Source organism: Anguilla anguilla, chromosome 5 (genome assembly GCF_013347855.1).
Source record: "Anguilla anguilla isolate fAngAng1 chromosome 5, fAngAng1.pri, whole genome shotgun sequence".
Taxonomy (NCBI): domain Eukaryota; kingdom Metazoa; phylum Chordata; class Actinopteri; order Anguilliformes; family Anguillidae; genus Anguilla; species Anguilla anguilla.
Window position 1 is genome coordinate 4,451,694 of NC_049205.1, and position 19,357 is coordinate 4,471,050.

Genomic DNA, 19,357 nt, shown 5'->3' on the forward strand with positions numbered 1-19,357 from the left:
CTGTTTCACATCGTCTCCTCTTATTGGCACAGAGCGGTGTGCACTGCTCGGCTCTAAGTCCCTGCGACGAGTCCAGTCTGTGCTCTATCGTAGACTAGCCTGCACACTCAGCCGCTTCGCTCTCCTCCCTCTGTTGAAACAGTCTCCCAGAACCCGACCGTCATGACTTCTGCATGAACATCACACAACTAAATGTGGGACGACCTGCACGAATCTGTTCAACCCTGGAAATTCAGACAATCCTAAATACTGAGCCTCGCAGACAGTGCTCCTGCCTGAACACCGAGCGACTGAGTGGGCGCTACTGGACTACTGCAGCTTGCGACTCGCAAGAAAGCTTTCCACCTGCACAAGGCTTGCATGACCATCACGAAGGTAAGAAGCCGCGAGCCGTGGTTAAATTGATTTGGACTTGGATCAGATTGGACGGTCCTCGCTTCGCGTGCAAATCCACCGTCTGAATTGGTTCATTGTATGATGATGTTTGTTACGTGGACGGCTTGGCTATCGCTTTGTCATTTCGATATGGTTTGCTCTTGAAGGCTGAGACAGGTAGGCTATTGGGCGCGTGCTATCAAAAAATCTGAATCGCGATTGGCGATATGTATTTTTGTGTCCGTTGTTACGTTCTATTTTTTGTGCAGCAGCTGAATGTTATTTTGCTGTCCTGTCAAATCTGTTAGCCTAATACAAGTAAAACTCCTTATGGGTATCGGACGCCATGCACGTGTATTTGAAGTGCATATGCCAGGAATCGTTTCTCTGAGCAAGGTTCAAAGATCCGTCCGAAACGTCATATTGCCAAGACAAATACCAAGGTTTTCCTTAAACACACACACTAAAGCAGGTAGGTAAGCCACCGTCTCCTTTAGTCTTTGAAGGCAGAAGCATTTTCTTTTTTTTTTTAATAAAAAAGAAAAGTTGAGTTTAAAAAGTGGCGATTGAAAGCTAAAAGCTCTGGACTGAAGAAAATCAGATACGAATGTCAATTGACAACGAAGTACAGTAACGCATGTATGTGTTCAAGATGGACATTTAAAATAATTGACCATTTTAGGGAAATGACTTTGATCACAGCCTTTCAGTTGGGATTCCAGAAACCCGCATATCTTCTGGGCTACTCTTGTTTTGAGTGAAACGCAGAAGCGTTTGAGATAATCAGGGTTTATTGTGGATTGGAAGGGAAAACAAACAGGCAAACAGGCGCAGGTGTTTAGATGCAAATATAACCTGTGGCTCAAACATAAATATGGCATTAGCAAAACCCAGTGTGTGAGTGGCATAGATTCATTCCCCACATTCATCGCCAGCGGTTTGGTGGGGGCTCTTGCGCAGGTGAGGGAACGCGCGCGAGCAAGTCGGGCGCGTGGAACCATCGGTGTCATATTCCTTGTGTGTTCGAGTATCGCCTCAGGGCAGATAACTGCGAGCTTTTGCACCACGTAATCCATGCTTCTCTCTCTCTGTACTTCTGTTTGCAAAGCCCCGAACCCCTCCCTACTGTCAGCGATTTGTGATTGTAAAACCATCGCCGAGGTCAGTGAGTGTTCTGCGATCATAAACGCTGTTAACACAAATCGGGTTCTCGTAATCTCCGTGGCGGCAATAAGGAACTTTTACACTACGACTATTGGCAGTACAGTGATTCACTCCTATTGTTTTATTGCAACTGTATTAGGTCAGCTTGTTGCTTTCATTACTTTCAAATTGCTTAACATGCATAAGAGTCGAACACTCAGCTCTGATTAGTTATTATGAAACAATACTATTGAGTAGCCTATTATTTGAATATTTATTTTCAGCATATTGCACAAGAAGGGAAGAATCAAAGTGAGAAATCACATTTGAGAAATGCAGTAGGATTTACAATGTGTACTAGGTGTCAAGGTCCATCAATGATGCCTTGTCTGATTGGCCAGTCTATGAAGAACAAACAAGCTATCAAACTTCACTTTGCCACTGGGGAGTGTTGAATGTTGACATCAAAAGAATGGACTTGTTATGCTCCAGTTGGGTGATTGATTAAGAGTTAAAAAGAATATCAAATACCATGACCCTTAGATAGGTTAATCTAACGGTGATTAGCTAGACTAAATCAAACATAGTTAGGTTTCACTATACTTTTATATCTCTTTTTAAAATGAATCCCAAGTTCATTTTTATGAGCATTAATGCTAGATTGGCGATATAGAATGACTTGTGCTTTTGTTCATTTTTATTGTTGTTAATCCTGGATTAACAATTTTTGGAGGCACCAAGCAATTCTGTCACTTTTTAAAATATATATATTTTTAAACTATTCCTAAGAACGGCACAACCACACTTAAAGGGTTTGCACAAAGTGTCCCGATTGGCCAGTGCAGTTGTTCTTGTGCCACACCTTCAGCTCATTAGAGGTAGAATCTACTTACCTGATCCTGTCACTGCATACACAGTCAACTTTCCAGTGTTAAATTCAATCTAATACAGGTCCCTATTAGACTCATATGTACTCTGCCCTACTTGAGCTGTCAGACCAGGGCTCTGTCATTCCTGTAGGATTTGAGAAAACATATTCAGGATCAGCAATATTTCCGGCAGGATTATACACATCATCTTTCGCAAGAATGCTCAAGCTCAGTTGCACATTTACGGACTGTGATCATGCACTGTGGTTGAAAAGGCAGTTGAAGAGCACCGTTGCAAAATGTGCTTGCCACTTTTCGACCAGGTGCTGTGTCAATCTGTGCACCTCTCTGGAGGTGTTTGGGATTAGGAATTATGAAACGTGTCAAGGCTCTCTCTGCTCCGCTGCCTGGTTCGTTAAAGTGGCTCAAGCACCTCAGGGCACCTGGGAGTCATGCCAAGCAGCCCACGATGCACCACTGCCCAGGCAAAGCGACTATCTATGGTGGCAGTCAGGATAGGAGGGTTTCAGTATATATCCCAACGCTGCATCAGCCTTAAAACTGAGGTTACCTTCACAGTCGTTCATCTGATTTAATTTCGGTTCAGCGCACCAAATATGGACCCACAATGCACCACAAATCAGCTGGATGGGGAACGGGGTGCACTGGTCTCAAGCCCAACAATGGAGTCTCACAGGACACAAGTGGCAGTACGAAACACCGTGCCCTTACCTGCACAAAATAAACTGAAGAGGAGCTTGGCTGATGGGAATCCTCCATCCAGGGGCGCCACCAGGGATTTTGGGCCCCAAGAAACGATCTCACATTGGGCCCCAGCATCCCAGGCCACACCATCCCTGCACAATTACAGCAAAAAAAATTTTTTTTAAGGGTAACTCTGTAACTCTCTCTGATTTGCCTTTATTTGTATAAAGTGGAACAATTACATAAGGAGGCACAGAAGAGAAGTCCAGCCAGTTAAGAGGCAGTTTCGCTGAGAGGCGCTCCTAAATTTGGTGAACCCAAGGGGTGGCAACGTCCCTAGTAGAGTGAGCCCCCACGCCAGCCATAGATCTTGCATCTGCAATCTTGTCCCACGCACGGACGAGACACAGCTCCTCACCTTATCTGCAAAGCAAACAAAGAGACGTTCAGATTCTAACATCCCTGGTGTTGGAAATACTGCTCCTCCGAGCTCAGACTTGGCTACACCTCCCCCAGTGATTTAAGAAGGAAAGAGGTTCTCAAACCGAGCTCTTTATCACCAGGACAGTGCCTTAGGATTTAATGCACTATTGAGCAGCAAAGCAACCATAGGGCCTACCCTCCCTAAAACCCCGAATGCGACATGCTCCATGGAGGAAACTGACTGGGGGAAGGGAAGGGATTCACAGTCTTATGCCGACCCTAGCGTTTTCAAAAAGGAAGCCGAGGGAGACTCGCCTTTCAAAATAAAAGTCCTGGCAAAGGTGAGTGAGAGAGCCCACGCCACCAGCGCATGCGACACCGGCGGTGAGCGCTGCGGTAACTCCCGAAAGAGTCAAAGGTGCGACGTGGGCCGCCGGAGGACCCGTACGTGTCCAAAAATCAGTCCGAGGCACTCCCGCCTCACGTCCCAATTTGAAATGAGAGCGCCTGTCGTCATGGCGTCACACGGCTGTTCTTCCCCCCGCAGGGCAAGCAGTCCTGCGTCACGGAGGCGCTGGTGATGCAAGGCATCGCTCTGTAACTCCGGTGTACCGCCCGGCCCGTCCAAACATCTGGCACCCGGCATAAATGTGAGCTAACACGTCTCTCACGTGCGCACATGCAAGTGCATTTTTATTGTGTCGGGTGCATGTTCCGGCGTGATTGCTCATCCCAACAGGCACCTATTCACAAAGGGGTGAAGGTGTGATCTCACCTGGAGGAGGAGAAGGAGTGGAGAAGCTAAGAGAGAGAGAGATGGCTCTCCTTTTTGAAGTTCCCTGCATTTTTTATTTTTGTTGGTGTGGTTTAGCTTTTTTGCTTCGTTTGTGGTTAATTCACAATGGTGAACTTCCTTCTGAAGATCCTGTCCTGTGATACAAAACAAGAACTCAGAAGCCCTTAGTGCATTGGAAGACACTGTTTAATGCTATTATCATGGGAATTGCAGTTTTATATCCATTAAAACCAAGAAAGGGCCCCATTGTCTTTACACATTTCAGTTTTTTTCATTGTGGACTTCAATTCCCATCAGCCACTATTTGTAGTACATTAATTATTGCTGCATTCATAAAATCTTGATATCTGAAACAGAGTGCCATAATAAAGCGTGCTGAAGCTCATAGACCTATATCTAAATGCAAAGAATGGTATCTGCTATGAATGAAAGGTAAATTCCGCCATTGAATTAAGCTCTTATAAAATACATCGTATCATTGGTGGTCCTACATTTGAGACGTTTTCATGGTTTCCATTATTATTACCCCCTGAAAGCTGTCAGCTGTCACAGTAAGTGGAAAGATGCGCTATAGATGCGTAGACAAACACAGCGCACAGCGCGTAATCCGACTGCAAACACAGGCGCATGCACTGCACACAGGTGCGTTAGAGACTCTTGAGTAGACGGTGAAACATTCACAGAACTACACAAAAAAAAACCGGTAGAAAAACCGGAATCCTTGCCAAAGGCCAAACCAGATGTTTCACAGTCAAAACAGCGCACCGCCTAATAATCACGAACTCCAAAACAAAACCCAGTTCGGCTAATGGTGTCTTTTTTTCAGAACCTGCCAAACCACTGCTGGGTCACTTCCAGAGTCTGCTATTAGGCCCGTGATGTGTGTGTGATTACAGAGCGGGTCAAAGTCCAGACCTTTACAGTCCAGATCTGGAAAAGGCTCTCGGCTTTCAGCCTAAATTACACCCCCCGTCCCCCAATCCCTTTGAACCCCCAGCCAAAGCTGTCCCTTCCCCAGGGTATTTGCTTTTTGACCTGTACTCACTGGCCAGTGGGAAGCATCTCATAACAAGTTGGGGGGGGGGGCGGGAATGGGGGGGTGCACCATCATTTAATATGAAAGAGATTTAAGTATCCCCACCCCCACTTCCCGTGTCTTCTAAAGACAAAATGTGGTTATTTTCAGTCTGTGGCTCAAGGTCACTGCTGATAAGCCAATGAGACGGCCACACCTGCTCCTTCAAATGACATCACCATCGGAGCGACACGTCCTGCATGTGTGCGTCTGCAAGGCCCGGTTCGTAGAGGCCTAGACCATAGCTAAGCCACAGCATGGCAGGTGAACCCTGGGTTTATCATGTTATCATGAATATTAACCAGAATTGAGTTTCCATTGATTTAAAAAAAAAAAAAAGGAACTTGATATGCACCCCTCCCCCCACACTGTAGCTGTGTGTTGGTTCCACCATGAATCATTAAGTTTTATGGGAGAGAGGCATTTAGTAATTTGTGACTAATTTACTCTGCATCATAAATGCACACTTACTGTATTCAATGCTGTTGGTTGCCAGATTAGTTTCACAGATTAGTACCACAGAGAAAAGTTATTTTACGATGAACACGTCTGATACACATCTGCATATTTTTTTTTTATATTCTTGGGCTCTTTAAACATTTTAGGAGCCAACTGAGTTTTTGGCCAAAATGGTTCCATTTTCCGAATATTTGCTTATGTTCTAATGGACTCAGCTTCCTGTTGAGGCGCCTCCGTGTTGCACAACTGATAGATATTTGTGAGGAGTTGTATAACGTAGGTTTAGGGACAGTCATGATGTTGCTTCGGGAGACGCAGCGTCTGATTTGGCTGTTATCCCATCTCGCAAAACACCCTTTATCAGGCTGAGACAAGTCACAGTCTCACAAACCGGGCCTTTCCAGGGTATCTATAATGACAAGATATCTCAACATAATAGTTTACACACACGCATACACACACACACATACACGTATACACAAACGCACACAGAAACACACATGCAAACACACACACACCACACACATGCGCACAAACATAGACAGACACACACAGAGACATACAGACACGCACACATGTGCACTCTCACACAGAAACACATGCACACACAGACAGACACACACAGAGACACAAAGACACATACACTCTCAAACAGAAACACACACAGACACACGCACACAGACACACAGACACACACACACATGCACACATAGACGCGTACCCTCTCACACAGAAACACACACACACATGCACACACACACACATACACTCTCAAACAGAAACACACACGCACACATGCATACACAGACGCACACACACACACACACACATGCACATACACAGACACACACACACATGCACACACACACACACACACACACACACGCATGCTCACAGTGAGTGGGTGAGATTGTTAGTCAGTGGGAATGTGGGTGTGTCGGACTGCTGGAAGTGTGGGCTGTGAGACATGCCAATCCATGCCCTGCTGGAGGGGGATTTACTGCTCGTGACTGGGACGGGAACACCTGGCAACCCTCCAGCACCCCCCGACCCCCGACCCCGAGCCCCCAGGACCAGAGCCCTGCTGCCCTCTGCACTGAGAGAGAGAGAGGGAGAGAGAGAGGGAGGATAGAGAGAGAGAGATAGAGATAAAGACGGGAATGGTGTTAAGCTTTTTTTCTTGGCTCAAGTGTTTACATTATTTGCTTCTTAAACTTAAACTTGGATAACTTGTAACATGACAAGTGGACACATGGACTTGCGTAATAGTGGATTTCACACTACTCTTTATATATTGGCTTTGTATTCGCTTTTTTTAATTTTTTTTAATTCACAATTAAAATGTTCCTGACCAAAACTTCCCTCTTTCCCCGTGCCTACATGCAGCTACTGATATTTCTGTACTGTAGCCTTTCAAAACAGGATTTTATTTTTTTGTGAACAATTGTTTTATTTTACAACATATAGAACATGCACAGAGTGCACTTGTTATGAGCAAAACAGGATTTCAGAAAGATACTGCAGGCTGTCTGTATGTTTTAGACATGTGTGTACATGTGCGCTTGCGTGTGTGTGTGTGTGTGTGTGAGTGCGTGCATGTGTGTGTGTTCGCGCATTCCACCTTTAACACCGGGAGGGGAGGTATGAAATGTGTAATGGGTTGTCAAGACCAGGAGCCTTTGGCAAGTGCAATAAGAATTCCACAGGGAAGTGAATCTCAGAGGGTTATAGCCCTGCAGTTCTCTCAGATGGAAGGGTAGCTGCAGTGTGCAGTGAGCTTGCAGGTCTGTGAAACAGCAGGGGGGCTATATTTATATTTTATTTAAATGAAGTATGTATTAAGATTAATAATGATTGATAATCATTTCAGCCAATATTATGGAGAATAATACTGAGTAGTAATATAAAATAATATTCATTTACAACATAGAGTAATGTAGGGATATACAAGGATAGTTACAGATTTTTATAGAGTACTATAAAGCTATGATATTGAATAATATATCAGGAATATAAAGTTGTATATTTGGAGTATAGATTTAAGGTAAAATGAAAAGCAGCTACTACAATCAGTGCCTCAGTCTGATTGGATGATCCTGCAGGTCAAAGGTCAGCGCCTGTTAGAGGCACGCCCACATTTCTCGCCGGCACTCTCCGGCCGCGCTGACCGGCCTGTTCCCGCCGGCTCTCCTGTCCCGGGGGAATCCTCGCGGGACACTTCCCGCTCGCGTTCCGCGCTCTGCCAGACAGGAGCCGACGCGCCGCATCCCACGGATCGCGTCCCCGTTCGGATCGCGTTCCCGTTCGGATCGCGTTCCCGTTCGGAGCTCGTAAAACACGGCAGGCGACTGGCCGTTTGCCGGAGCTGCAGAGCCCATGTAAAAAAAAGGGGGGGGGGGGGGGGGGTTGGGATTTGGGGTTAAACACTGACCCTGTGTCTCGGGACGGGGAGGCCAGCAGACAGCCTCTCACTGTACCGTCTGAACCTCCACATTCCCCACTATATACCGTAAGCAGAAATTAAATGCGTCCTCCTGTTGGGGATCCCAGACTGGGGTCCAGTGACACCCCCCCCACCACGTACACGAAGGCATGTGCAAATGTGCAAAGCATGCTGTATTGTTTAGGAGGGATAGGGCTGTATCAGAGTAAGTTGGGGATATAGGGATGTGGTAGGAGTAGAACGGTGCATAAAGAGTATAGGGGGTGTAAAGGGTGTAGGGGTCTGTAAAGGGTATAGGGTGGTATAAAGGTTATAGGGGTGTATAAAGGGCATTGGGGTGTGTTAAAGGTATAGGGCTGTGTAATGGGTATAGGTGTGTATAAAGGGTGTAGGTTAGTAACCGGAGTGCTCACCAGCCTGTCTCCACCCCTGTGTTCCAGATGTCATGGCGTCCTCAGTACCGCAGCTCCAAGTTTCGGCACGTGTTCGGAAAGCCTGCCACCAAGGAGCACTGCTATGACGGCGTCCCCATCACCAGGAGCGTCCAGGACAACCAGTTCTGCGCCGTCAACCCCTGGTTCATCGCCGTGGTCACCGAGTGCGCTGGAGGCGGAGCCTTCCTCATCCTCTCTCTTAACCATGTAAGACCATCCTCTAAGTACTCCTGTTATACTCTCTCAGCATTAAAGACTATCCTCTAAGTAGTCGTGATATACTCTATTCACCATGTAAGACCATCCTCTAAGTACTCCTGGTATACTCTATTCACCATTAAAGATCATCATCTAAGTATGCCTATTATGCTCTGTTGGTCATGTGAGACCATTCTCAAGCAGTACTGTTATACTGGATTTAGTGCTGTGGTTATATCCAATGCCTTGTGCTGCTGATATTGCTGTGTATCGACGGCAGCCGTCACCATTGGCTGTGTCACTGGGCAGAACCTTGACCATGTGAACAATCTCTCCTACATTATAGCCGTATATATATCTAAGCAGAAGGTATAATGTATTTGTCTACAGTTGAGTAATGGCAGGTCTTAAAAATTGCAACAAGCGTACACAGTGGGTCTGCGTTTCGCTGTCAAAATGTGGGAGATTTGCAACCGTACCTCATCCTGTTCCTCCATTAGACATTCTTAGAAAAGTTATTTCGCTCTCAAAAATGGAAATTCTATAAATAATGCTGTTTTTTTTTTTTTTTTTTTTTTTTTTTTTTACGGTCGTGATTATGTTTAGTGTGCCGATTAGTGGTATCTCGGTTTGAGCCGCTCGAGCGTCGCATTTCAGACGTGGGGCTGACCGGGGAGATATCTTCACTCGCACGTCAGCACAATTTATGTCTTCTTCATTTTTCTCAGACTGGGGAGGACTGATCAAAAGAATGCCTCTTTTTTTTTTTGTCTCTCTCTCTCTCCTCGTGGCTTCGTGTGTCTGGTCTTGGCCTTGCTGGGGAATTACGTACGTCTGGAGGAATGGAGGGGCCATTTAAGCCTCGGCCTGTCTCAACCCCTCTCCTGGAATGAATGAAGGAGATGAAGGCTGAAAATGACTAAGCCATTGTTCCCTTTCTCACACACACACACACACACACACGCCCAACGCTCTCCTCTTGTCTAATGAATTTACGACCCGGCTCCTGATCACCTGTAGCTCAGGACCCCTCGGCTGAGGTCGTACTTTGCCCCCCCCCTCCCCGGTTTCAACACCCACCCGAGACTCTCGAGCACGGTCCCCTTCTGGAGTGATGTCATCATCCGCAGTCTAACTCCAGACACACCTTGCCAACATCCCGAATTTCCCGCGATGCCAAACGATTACCTCAGTGCTCACAACGTTGTATGAGCACCTGCAGGGTTTGACGTCTGCACTAACGGTCAACTGCGGAATCATTCGCTGGCACGTGTATCAGAGACTTACGTTTTAACCGTCTAGATAGGGTGATCGCCTAGCAGCAATCTCTGATAATCAGCGTTAGATTTTATGGATCGGTGTCGGACTAATCGGAAGGAATGAGCACTCGGCAAACAGAATTTCACTTTTTTAATTTTTTTATTTTAACTGGCTCCCGTACATTCATCGACCTCAGAGTGCATTAATCCCGCTCAGCTGTGTGCAAATTTCTCGTCGCCGTTGCTCAATAGGGCTCGGTCTGTTATAAGAGCACAAACACACCCCCAGGCGGGCCTGCTCTTGCAGATCTAGTTCTAGGCGAGAGGCTGCTGGTATGCTGCCGTCTCTCTGACATTCTTGTCCCGACTTGTGAAGAGGAGTCAGTCGCGTTTGCTCAAAACCTAACCGACCTGAGTAAGCAGCACTTCTGAGTGTGATCTGTGAATAGCTGTGGCATTAGTGAGATGTGCGTTTAATCTGTTACAAGGACATTTAGACTGTTTCAGTAGCCTGAGGGTCCATGTACCTGCGCCCACATCATTATGACCAGACTTGTCCCCCCAGATCCGCCCCTTTTCCCTTCTATAGCATATATTCTATATTCTATTGGGATAAATAGTCAGAGCCAATCAGATAGATTTAGACTGAGATATTGTGCATAATTGGGAACTTTTTTTCCTCATGTACTTTCATTGAAAGAGTAGTTGTTGGTTACCCATTTCAGTGACTCATTAATGTATATAATTAATGAACAGTAATTGTGTGTGTGTGTGTGTGTATATATATATATATATATGCGTTTATGACGTTGTGCTCAGTCTGGACACTCAACAAGGGATGATTCTTGTGTCCAAGACAATGGACAATCGCTTATATTGAGATAGAATACAGGCAGACATTCGTTGACACAGAGAGAACACAAGCTTGCATTGACAGAGGCAACAGTCAGAACGCAGACAGGGGCAGTCCAGTGGTTGTAAGAGTCGTTCATCTTCATAAAACGGGTAGTTCTGTTTTACCCGGTCAGGTTATGGCCAGAAATGTAAATATGATGTTTAAGAATGACCAAAATACGTGAAATCTGTGGACAGCCGACTGTGGTCCTTCTCATGCTCACTAATTATTCTGTGAAAATTGTGACTAATAGGCTTGTTTGTGAAGTATCCCGGGCAAGTGGTCACAATATCGGGGCCCAGTAGCTTTAAAGTCGCAAACTGGTCGCCTTTTCTTGAAGTTCAACCCTTGGGCTGTGATTATGGCAAAGCTAAGCTGTTATTCTGGCGGTGGGCTGTGATGTTTAGGCTGGGCAGGTCTGCTAGGAGACAGGTTGTAAGTGAGAGAGCAATGATCTTGCAGCACTGATGTTATGTCCGGTGCCGGAAGGCATATGTGTGCAGGTCCTCCACTAATTAAAGGTTTGTGTTTCTCACGTCCTCATTAGACGGTAGTAGCAGCAGCCTCTGGATGTTTTTTTTTGCCATTGCTGGTGGTCAGCGCCTGAATATTCCTGGGGGACTTCTGGGCTACACTGGCCCACTGATGAACACTGACCTTGAGCCAAGTGGATCACATTTCTTGGGTAGTTACCAGGGTGCAGAATCATAACCTAAATACAGTGGCTCTCAAGAAAATGTACTGTGTTCACTTGTGTCTGATCAAAGGGGGTATATTTGGCTAGAAATCCCTGATAATCCCTGTGTCAAATGACCTCTACCTGTACACAAGTGAGGGTGCAGCAGGAACTGTTGGGACCTCTATTCTTAATGTCGTGGCCACTCTATGGTGCTGGGTGCAGCCTGCTCATTAACATGGATGCCTAGGGGATTTCTGGGTGTTTAGCATGATGGGGAGGCGGTGGGGGGCGGGGGGGGGTTGTGGTTTGAGTTTAAACGAGACATTTACAGCCTCGTTTCCTCCCTCCAGACAGGAAAAGTGGACCCTCACCACCCGCGGGTTTCTGGACACAAAGGAAACGTCCTGGACATCAAATGGAACCCTTTCGATGACCTCTGCATCGCCTCGTGCTCGGAGGACTGCACGGTAGGCCTTGGCGATGCCGAGAAACAGGGGGGCGCGTTCGCCAGGGGTTAGCACGACGCTAATATTTAGGCTCTACTGTATTGGGATTGGAAAGACACATCTTTATAATAGACAGAAGGCCAGGTTGTGGGGATTGTTGACATATGAAGAGAACCACAGAGCTGTAAGCATTTTTCATAGTGCAATTACGTAAGATTTACGTAACTTACGTAAGTAGGAGTTATTTGTAGTGACGCTGGAATGTGCCCCAGGTGAAAATTTGGGACATTCCGAAGCACGGGCTGCTGAGGAACCTGACCGTACCCGTGAAGGAGCTGCAGGGTCACTCCAGAAGGGTGGGGCTCATCGAGTGGCACCCCACCGCAAACAACGTCCTGTTCAGCACGGGCTACGACTACAAGGTACTGCGCAGCTGGGACTGCCACATGCACACATGCGTGTGCGCACACACAGACGTAAACACATATACGTAAGCTGTGTACATAACCGTGTAAGGGGTCTGATGTTGATCGTATAGCCGGTCATATGCTTTCACAGGTGATGGTGTGGAATCTGGACTGTCCGGAGCAGGTGATCAAGAACCCCGTGAAGACCATCAGCTTCCACACGGACGTGGTCCTCTCCATGTCCTTCAACACCGACGGCAGCCTCATGGCCACTTCCTGCAAGGACAGGAAGATCCGTGTCATCGACCCCCGCGCTGGGACCCTCGTGCAGGTACGCGAGCGTAGGTTTAGGCCTACCACAGGCCACACCCATTCAGTCCCAGTTACCTCTTTAACACTTTTAAGGTGTGAGGTCACAAATATGTGATTGGAGTGTTCTTAACTGAACATTCTAATGGTGATGTAACAATCGCCACTGGCAACTGAAGGCAATGGAGTTATAGAATATCGACTTGGAATTTTGAAGGGGGAAAAAAAAACCTTTCCAAAAAACCTACTCTTCAAAGTGCTAAATTGCCCCCCAAAGTTTTACTGAGTCTCCCTATAAAGCGGTATATCAAAAAAAAAAACTTTTATTTATATAGCGCATTTCAGAGACAATTGCCACAATACGCTTCACAGACAAAACCCCCACAGGAGCAAGCGTAAGGCAAACACTGGCAAGGAAAAACTCCCTGAGTTTACCTACTACCAAGTTCCAATGATAAACAGCTCTCCATGAATGCATGTGAATACTCATGTACTCTATCCTCTGGGAGAGAAGTGTTTATTCAAAGCTTTAACTAGATTTATAGAAAGCTGAATGTGTCATAGTACGAGTAGTTTTTTAACAAGGCTTGGCTGGATTTTTTTTTGTTTCAAATCAGATATTTTATTTGTGTTCCACAAAATCATGTGAATAAGTGCTTCTACATTTATTAGTATGATGTTTCACAACCAGGGATGACTCTTGAAGTAACAGAAATTATGTATAAGTAGTTGACTTTGTAAGAGATTCACGGGCCTCCTCCACACTCTTGATTCAACATTTGAGAGGAAAGTGAGAGGTCACGCCAGTGGAGACATTTACACTGACGGAGACACGAAAAGCTATGTGGTCACATGATCACCTCCACTCCACACTACATATACAAAACTCACACCTTCACAAAGGCAGTTTGAGACCACTCTGAAGATCCGGAATCTAGCGCAGTGAATCACGCGATATATCCATGTACACTCTACAACGGCTGTAAAACAGGTTTAAATGGTTACAGCCAATACCATAGTCTTCATTTCCCTTTTATGTAATTATTATTATTATTGTTGTTGTTATTATTATTATCGCTAAAGAAACACTTTGTGTTATGATGATGATATCATTAAATAATATGATTATCATTGAATTATTATTATATATATATATATATATTGTATATAGCATTAATTATATTAAAATGTGATGATCATCTCATCCAGGAGAATTATCTTTTCTCAGGATTTCATCATTCAGTAAACACACAAGTGAACGGTCACGCCTTAAAGCCTTTATGTAAGTGAGTCAGGCCTAATTTTCATATACCGTCAGTAACTCGTGAACTTCCCCGCTGCTGAACTATGCCCACTCAAACACTGGTGTGACCATCGACCACATAAACTCATCTGGTCTTCACCCATTACCGAACCCCTCATCTTGCAATGAACCAAATTAAACTCATAAATCATAAAAACTAGATAAATCCAGCTTGTCCTTAGTTCATTTTCTCTGTACCTGGTTTTGATTTCAGGAGGGTAAAAGCAAGTCGCAGAAGGTGAACAAAGTGTTGTTCCTTGGAAATCTGAAGATGATCTTCTCAACAGGAAATTCAACGTGGAACAACAGGCACGTTGCCCTGTGGGATCAGGTAAGGGCTGTGCCTGAGGAAACACTGCCCTCTAGTGTTGCAGTGCCGACATTGTATTTTATCCACTAAACCCAATGGCAGGAATATGTATATGTGCACATATGCTGTTGTTGTTGGGGTTACTTAATGTTACTTTGTGTGTGTGTGTGTGAGAGAGAGAGTATGCAAGTGTGTAATGCTGCTGGTTTTCTCTCCTGGTGTAGGACGATCTCTCGAGGCCTTTGGTAGAAGAGGACCTGGACGGTTCCTCAGGAGTTGTGTTTCCCTTCTATGACCCCGACACCCACATGCTCTATCTTGCTGGAAAGGTGCTTAAAAAATGCTAAAAAAAGTTGTATAAATTGCAATAATATGATCTGCTAAATGGGACTAATGTAACGTAAAAGTAAAATATATCCTTTGCGTCCCCGCTCCAGGGAGAGGGTTATATCCGATACTATGAGTTGAATTCAGAGAAGCCTTACATGCAGTACCTGAACGACTACCGCTCTCACCTACCTCAGAAGGGGCTGGGTAAGCACATTGTTTAATACCTCTGCCATTTCCTGCAAAAGCACTCGCACACGCTGCACTGAAACGGGCGTCTGGTGCCGATGAAATGAAGTGTGCGTGCAAGTGTGGCAAACATTTGAGTTTCAGGCAGGCAGTGTTTCATTAATTTACTAACAGATGCCGTGTGTAATAAGTTTACTAACAGGATCAGTGTGTGATAAGAGTAACAACTGGATCAGTGTATAATCGGTGTAATAGCAGGATCAGTGTATAATAAATGTAATGAGAGGATCAGGGTATAAGTGTGATAACAGCAAGATCAGTGTAATAATAGTAGCGCCCCCCGCCCCCCCCCCCCCCCCCCATACAGGTGTTATGCCAAAGAGAGCTCTGGAGGTCAGATCCTGCGAGGTGTTCAGATTCTATAAGCTGGTGACGACGAAGAGCGTGATCGAGCCGCTGTCCATGATCGTCCCCCGGAGGGTAAGACTGATGTGGGACGGAGAGAGACTGTCGGAAAAATGCACAGTGGAGCCATGACTACAGCACATAAAGACTACAGGGCAGTCTACATCATACGCTTGCACATATGAAACTGCTTTATTTTACTCACCAACACGCATTAGTGTACTCACTAACAGACTAAATGCATTAGTGTACTAATTAGCATGCTTAATGCATTAGTGCACTCATTAATATGCTTAATGCTTTTGTGTGCTCACCGACATACTTAATACATTAGTGTACTCACTAATAGACTACATACATTAGTGTACTAGCTAACAGGCGTAAGGCAACAGTCAGCTTACTAAACGACTTAATGCATTACTGTACTCACTACCAGACTTCATGCATATACAGTCCAGAGTATAAACATGGCTGACATTTTCAAGATGGCTGAACTTGTTCGTACACATCCAGTGTAATGTTTCATCGCAGTCCTTCAGGATCCTGTTGTTGTAAGCGTGTGCGGACCGCAGTAATCCGTCTCAGACTTCTCAGTCCCGTGTTTTTTGTGTCCACCGAGCAGTCGGAGTCGTACCAGGACGACATCTATCCCATGACCGCGGGGAACCGGCCAGCTCTGAGTGCGGCCGAGTGGCTCAGCGGACAGGACAAAGGTCAGAATCACCCAGAAATGCAAGGACACACGGTGACATTGATGCGAAGCATCGCCCTAATGCGAATAGCTCCCCCTGGTGGAGAATCTTCAATCTTTAGTTTCAGTAGCTAGCCAGGTCAATGGGGTGTTTCGCATCTAAAAACGCATACTTGCTGATTATTCTACAGGGCTGGTCTAAAACTCACAGCCAGTCTTCCAGGCAATGTACACACACACACACACACACACACACTGCTCATAATAGCTTTTATGGGCTATTTTAACTACGCATTTTGTCTGTCTGTATACAGAAAAAGATATATCAAAGCATGGCATGCACGTGACACTTTGACTCATATGTATATCATATGCATATATTAATTATCCAGAGGAGGCTACATTAATATTCTCACAGGACACTGTATTGACACGCTCACAGGAAACAGTCAACACTGTCCGTTTAACACACATATAGGAGTCTGCTTAACACACTTACAGGAGCCTGTGTTGACACACACCACAGTCTGTATAAACACACGCACACAGAATACAGGAAATGGTATTGGCACACTCAAAGGGGACTCGCTGTAATGACACTGAGGCTCGGTCCATTCCAGGGCCCGTCCTGATATCACTGAAACCGGGATGGAAGCCAGAGGAAGTGTACTCGGACCTCACCCCCGGAAAACCCCAAAACAACAACTCCCTGGAGTCCAAATACGCCCAGATTCGCTCTGGCCTGCCCCAGCAGCCCGTGATCGAAGACCGCCTGCAGGCCAAAGAGGGCAAGGAGTCCAACGCCTTCAACGACATGTCCAACGGCCGCGACCCCTTGCCGTGTTCGCCCCCGAAAACAGAGAATGAGGTACAAACAGGACCTTCTCTGCACAGTACAACCTGCTGTGTGTTGCTCCTGGGATAAGGCTGGAGTCGATAGAAACTTAATTTTGTGTATCTCGTTACATTTTTAATTGCGTTACCGAAACAACAGGAGTGTTTTTTTTTTTTTTATTAACTGTGTAATTTAGGACTAACCAGAGGACGAACACTCCATTGCTCCCCCCTGACTTTACTAAAATATTTTATCAGTTTATGATTACAGGAAGCTAGGAATCTAGCTGAATCTAGCTGACTGAATCAATGTTGTCTCCTCAGATTCTGAGAATGAATCGATGTTGTCTCAGATTTTGAGAATGAATCCATGTTGTCTCAGATTTTGAGAATGAGTCCATGTTGCCTTCTCAGCTTTTGAGAATGAATCGATGTTGTCTCTCCAGCTCTTGCAGACGTTTTATCGGCAGCAGGAGGAGATCTGTTCCCTGCGGGAGGCTCTGGCCCAGAGAGATGTGCGGATAACGCAGCTCGAGCTGGAGATCATGAACCTCCGCAACACCTCCACCTGAACCCCGTCCCACCTCCACCCAAAATCCCCCGGCACAACTGCACCTAAACCATTACCCCTCCCTTTTTATGGACTTTGGTTTAGGTTTTCCCACATTGTTTTTATGCTTCTGAGCTATGCAAGTCTTAATTTTTTTTATAATGCCCCTTTATTGACTATTTGTAGGTGCCTGTCTTTAACGTGTTTAACACAGAGATCTCATGAATAGAGAAATGGGCACACGCGATTGAACAAAGCAAAACTTATTTGTTAGATTCTGTTAGAAATTTCTAAGGAATTTTAAGGAAAGGGCTGATCTTTTGAACTATGCCTGAATGGATGATGGATGTATTTATACTATAGTGAACGTGAATGATGGATGTCATTTATACTGAGTGGGACAGTCCAGCTCTTATCTGCGGGTTGCAGAACCTTTTTTAAAAAATTGCAGTTATTTATTTTTTTTTTTGCTTTTATATTTGGAGGAAAAGCCAAACTTGTCATTGTGAATAATCACTGCCTTGAGAACACATAAGACATGATACTGGGATTAATATGCTGACTATTCAGCTGTTTACAAACCAGAACTGCAGCATACTGCTCAACACACACACACACACACACACACACACATACCAGCAGCATCCTTTACACACAGACACACACACACTACCTTTAAAAGGCACTGTGGTTTGGGTATGTATTGCACGGGGAATGAGGACATTCTATTTAGTTGTATCTATTTTAGTTATATTACACTTTGGCTGTTCTTGTTTTTTTTCCCATTTAGGGTGAAGTTGACTACACGTCAGTGTTGAGGTAAAACTCCTGGCCCTTTTAGCTGGTTGAGGAGTGCTACTACTGAATAGATTAAGAGTTTCATGTTCAGAGGATAATTCGGTGTCACATAGATCACTTTGCGTGGTTCTTGGTGGTGTGCCGAAGACTTAAATTCACTCACGTCGTCTCAGGTTCGTTGGGAAAGGGGTCGAGCATTCCTCCGGAACACCGGTCGCTGCAGGGGAGGCCTGTGTCCGTTTCACATCGGCAGTTGTAAATGGTCAGCGCTATATTTTTAATGAATTAAGAGCTGAATTTGAGGAGCTGTTGCTATGTACAAATATGACGTACAGGGAATTCAATAAATATTTTCCTATCTCTTATGTGTGCTTGCATTCTGGAGGGGGGAAAAAAAAAACATTTTTTGGGGTTACAGGGAGTTTCCTCCCCATAAAAATATTTTTTACAATTTTTGAAAGGTTTTCTCTGTGGAACTGTCTGAGTGAACCCACTGCTCACATTAAGAAAACATTGCCCACAGTGTTACTCCACCACAAGGCTACACCACTGACACAATGCAGTATGGATCCAGGAGTTTCATGACATTTGTGGCAAATTCTGACCCTACCGCCCTACCTTGTCGCAGCAGAAATCGAGATTCTTCAAACCAGGCAACATCTTTCCCACTTTTTAATCATCCAGTTTTGGTGATTACCTGCCCACTGTATCCTCAACCTCCTGTTCTTAGCTAACAGGAGGGGAACCCGGCGTGGTCTTCTGCTGCTGCAGCCCCTCTGCTTCAAGGTTTGACGCTTTGTGCATTTGGAGAACACTGCACGCCACTGTTGTAAACAGCTGTTATTAGAGCATTTGTGGCCTTTCTGTTAGCTTGAACGAGTCTGCCCAATCTCATCTGGCATCTCTAATTAACAAGGTGTTTTTTTCCCCACAGAACTGCCACTCACTGGATGTTTTTTTGTTTAATCATACTGTTCTCTGTAATCTGTAGAGGTTTTAGTGCATGGAAATTCCAGTGGGTAGCCCTTTCAGAGA

At 45.3% G+C, this 19,357-nt stretch overlaps 1 protein-coding gene across 1 annotated transcript; it reads left to right on the plus strand.

Moving 5' to 3' along the window:
* The first annotated feature begins 25 nt into the window (after window positions 1-25).
* Window positions 26-17,603, plus strand: LOC118228310 (coronin-2A-like). Its single transcript, XM_035419752.1, has 12 exons — window positions 26-375; window positions 8,729-8,929; window positions 12,104-12,220; window positions 12,472-12,621; window positions 12,758-12,937; window positions 14,433-14,549; window positions 14,753-14,857; window positions 14,966-15,062; window positions 15,412-15,524; window positions 16,072-16,162; window positions 16,761-17,008; window positions 17,421-17,603. Exons 1-12 carry the CDS (start codon window positions 361-363, stop codon window positions 17,544-17,546), a joined length of 1,560 nt encoding a protein of 519 aa, XP_035275643.1. The 5' UTR covers window positions 26-360; the 3' UTR covers window positions 17,547-17,603.
* Window positions 17,604-19,357: the final 1,754 nt, after the last annotated feature.

Bases quoted from the DNA above. Each gene is read 5' to 3' on its own strand.
- LOC118228310 (XM_035419752.1), top strand. The intron at 12,622-12,757 runs GTACTGCGCAGC...ATGCTTTCACAG, and splicing joins GCACGGGCTACGACTACAAG to GTGATGGTGTGGAATCTGGA. The intron at 14,550-14,752 runs GTAAGGGCTGTG...CTCCTGGTGTAG, and splicing joins ACGTTGCCCTGTGGGATCAG to GACGATCTCTCGAGGCCTTT.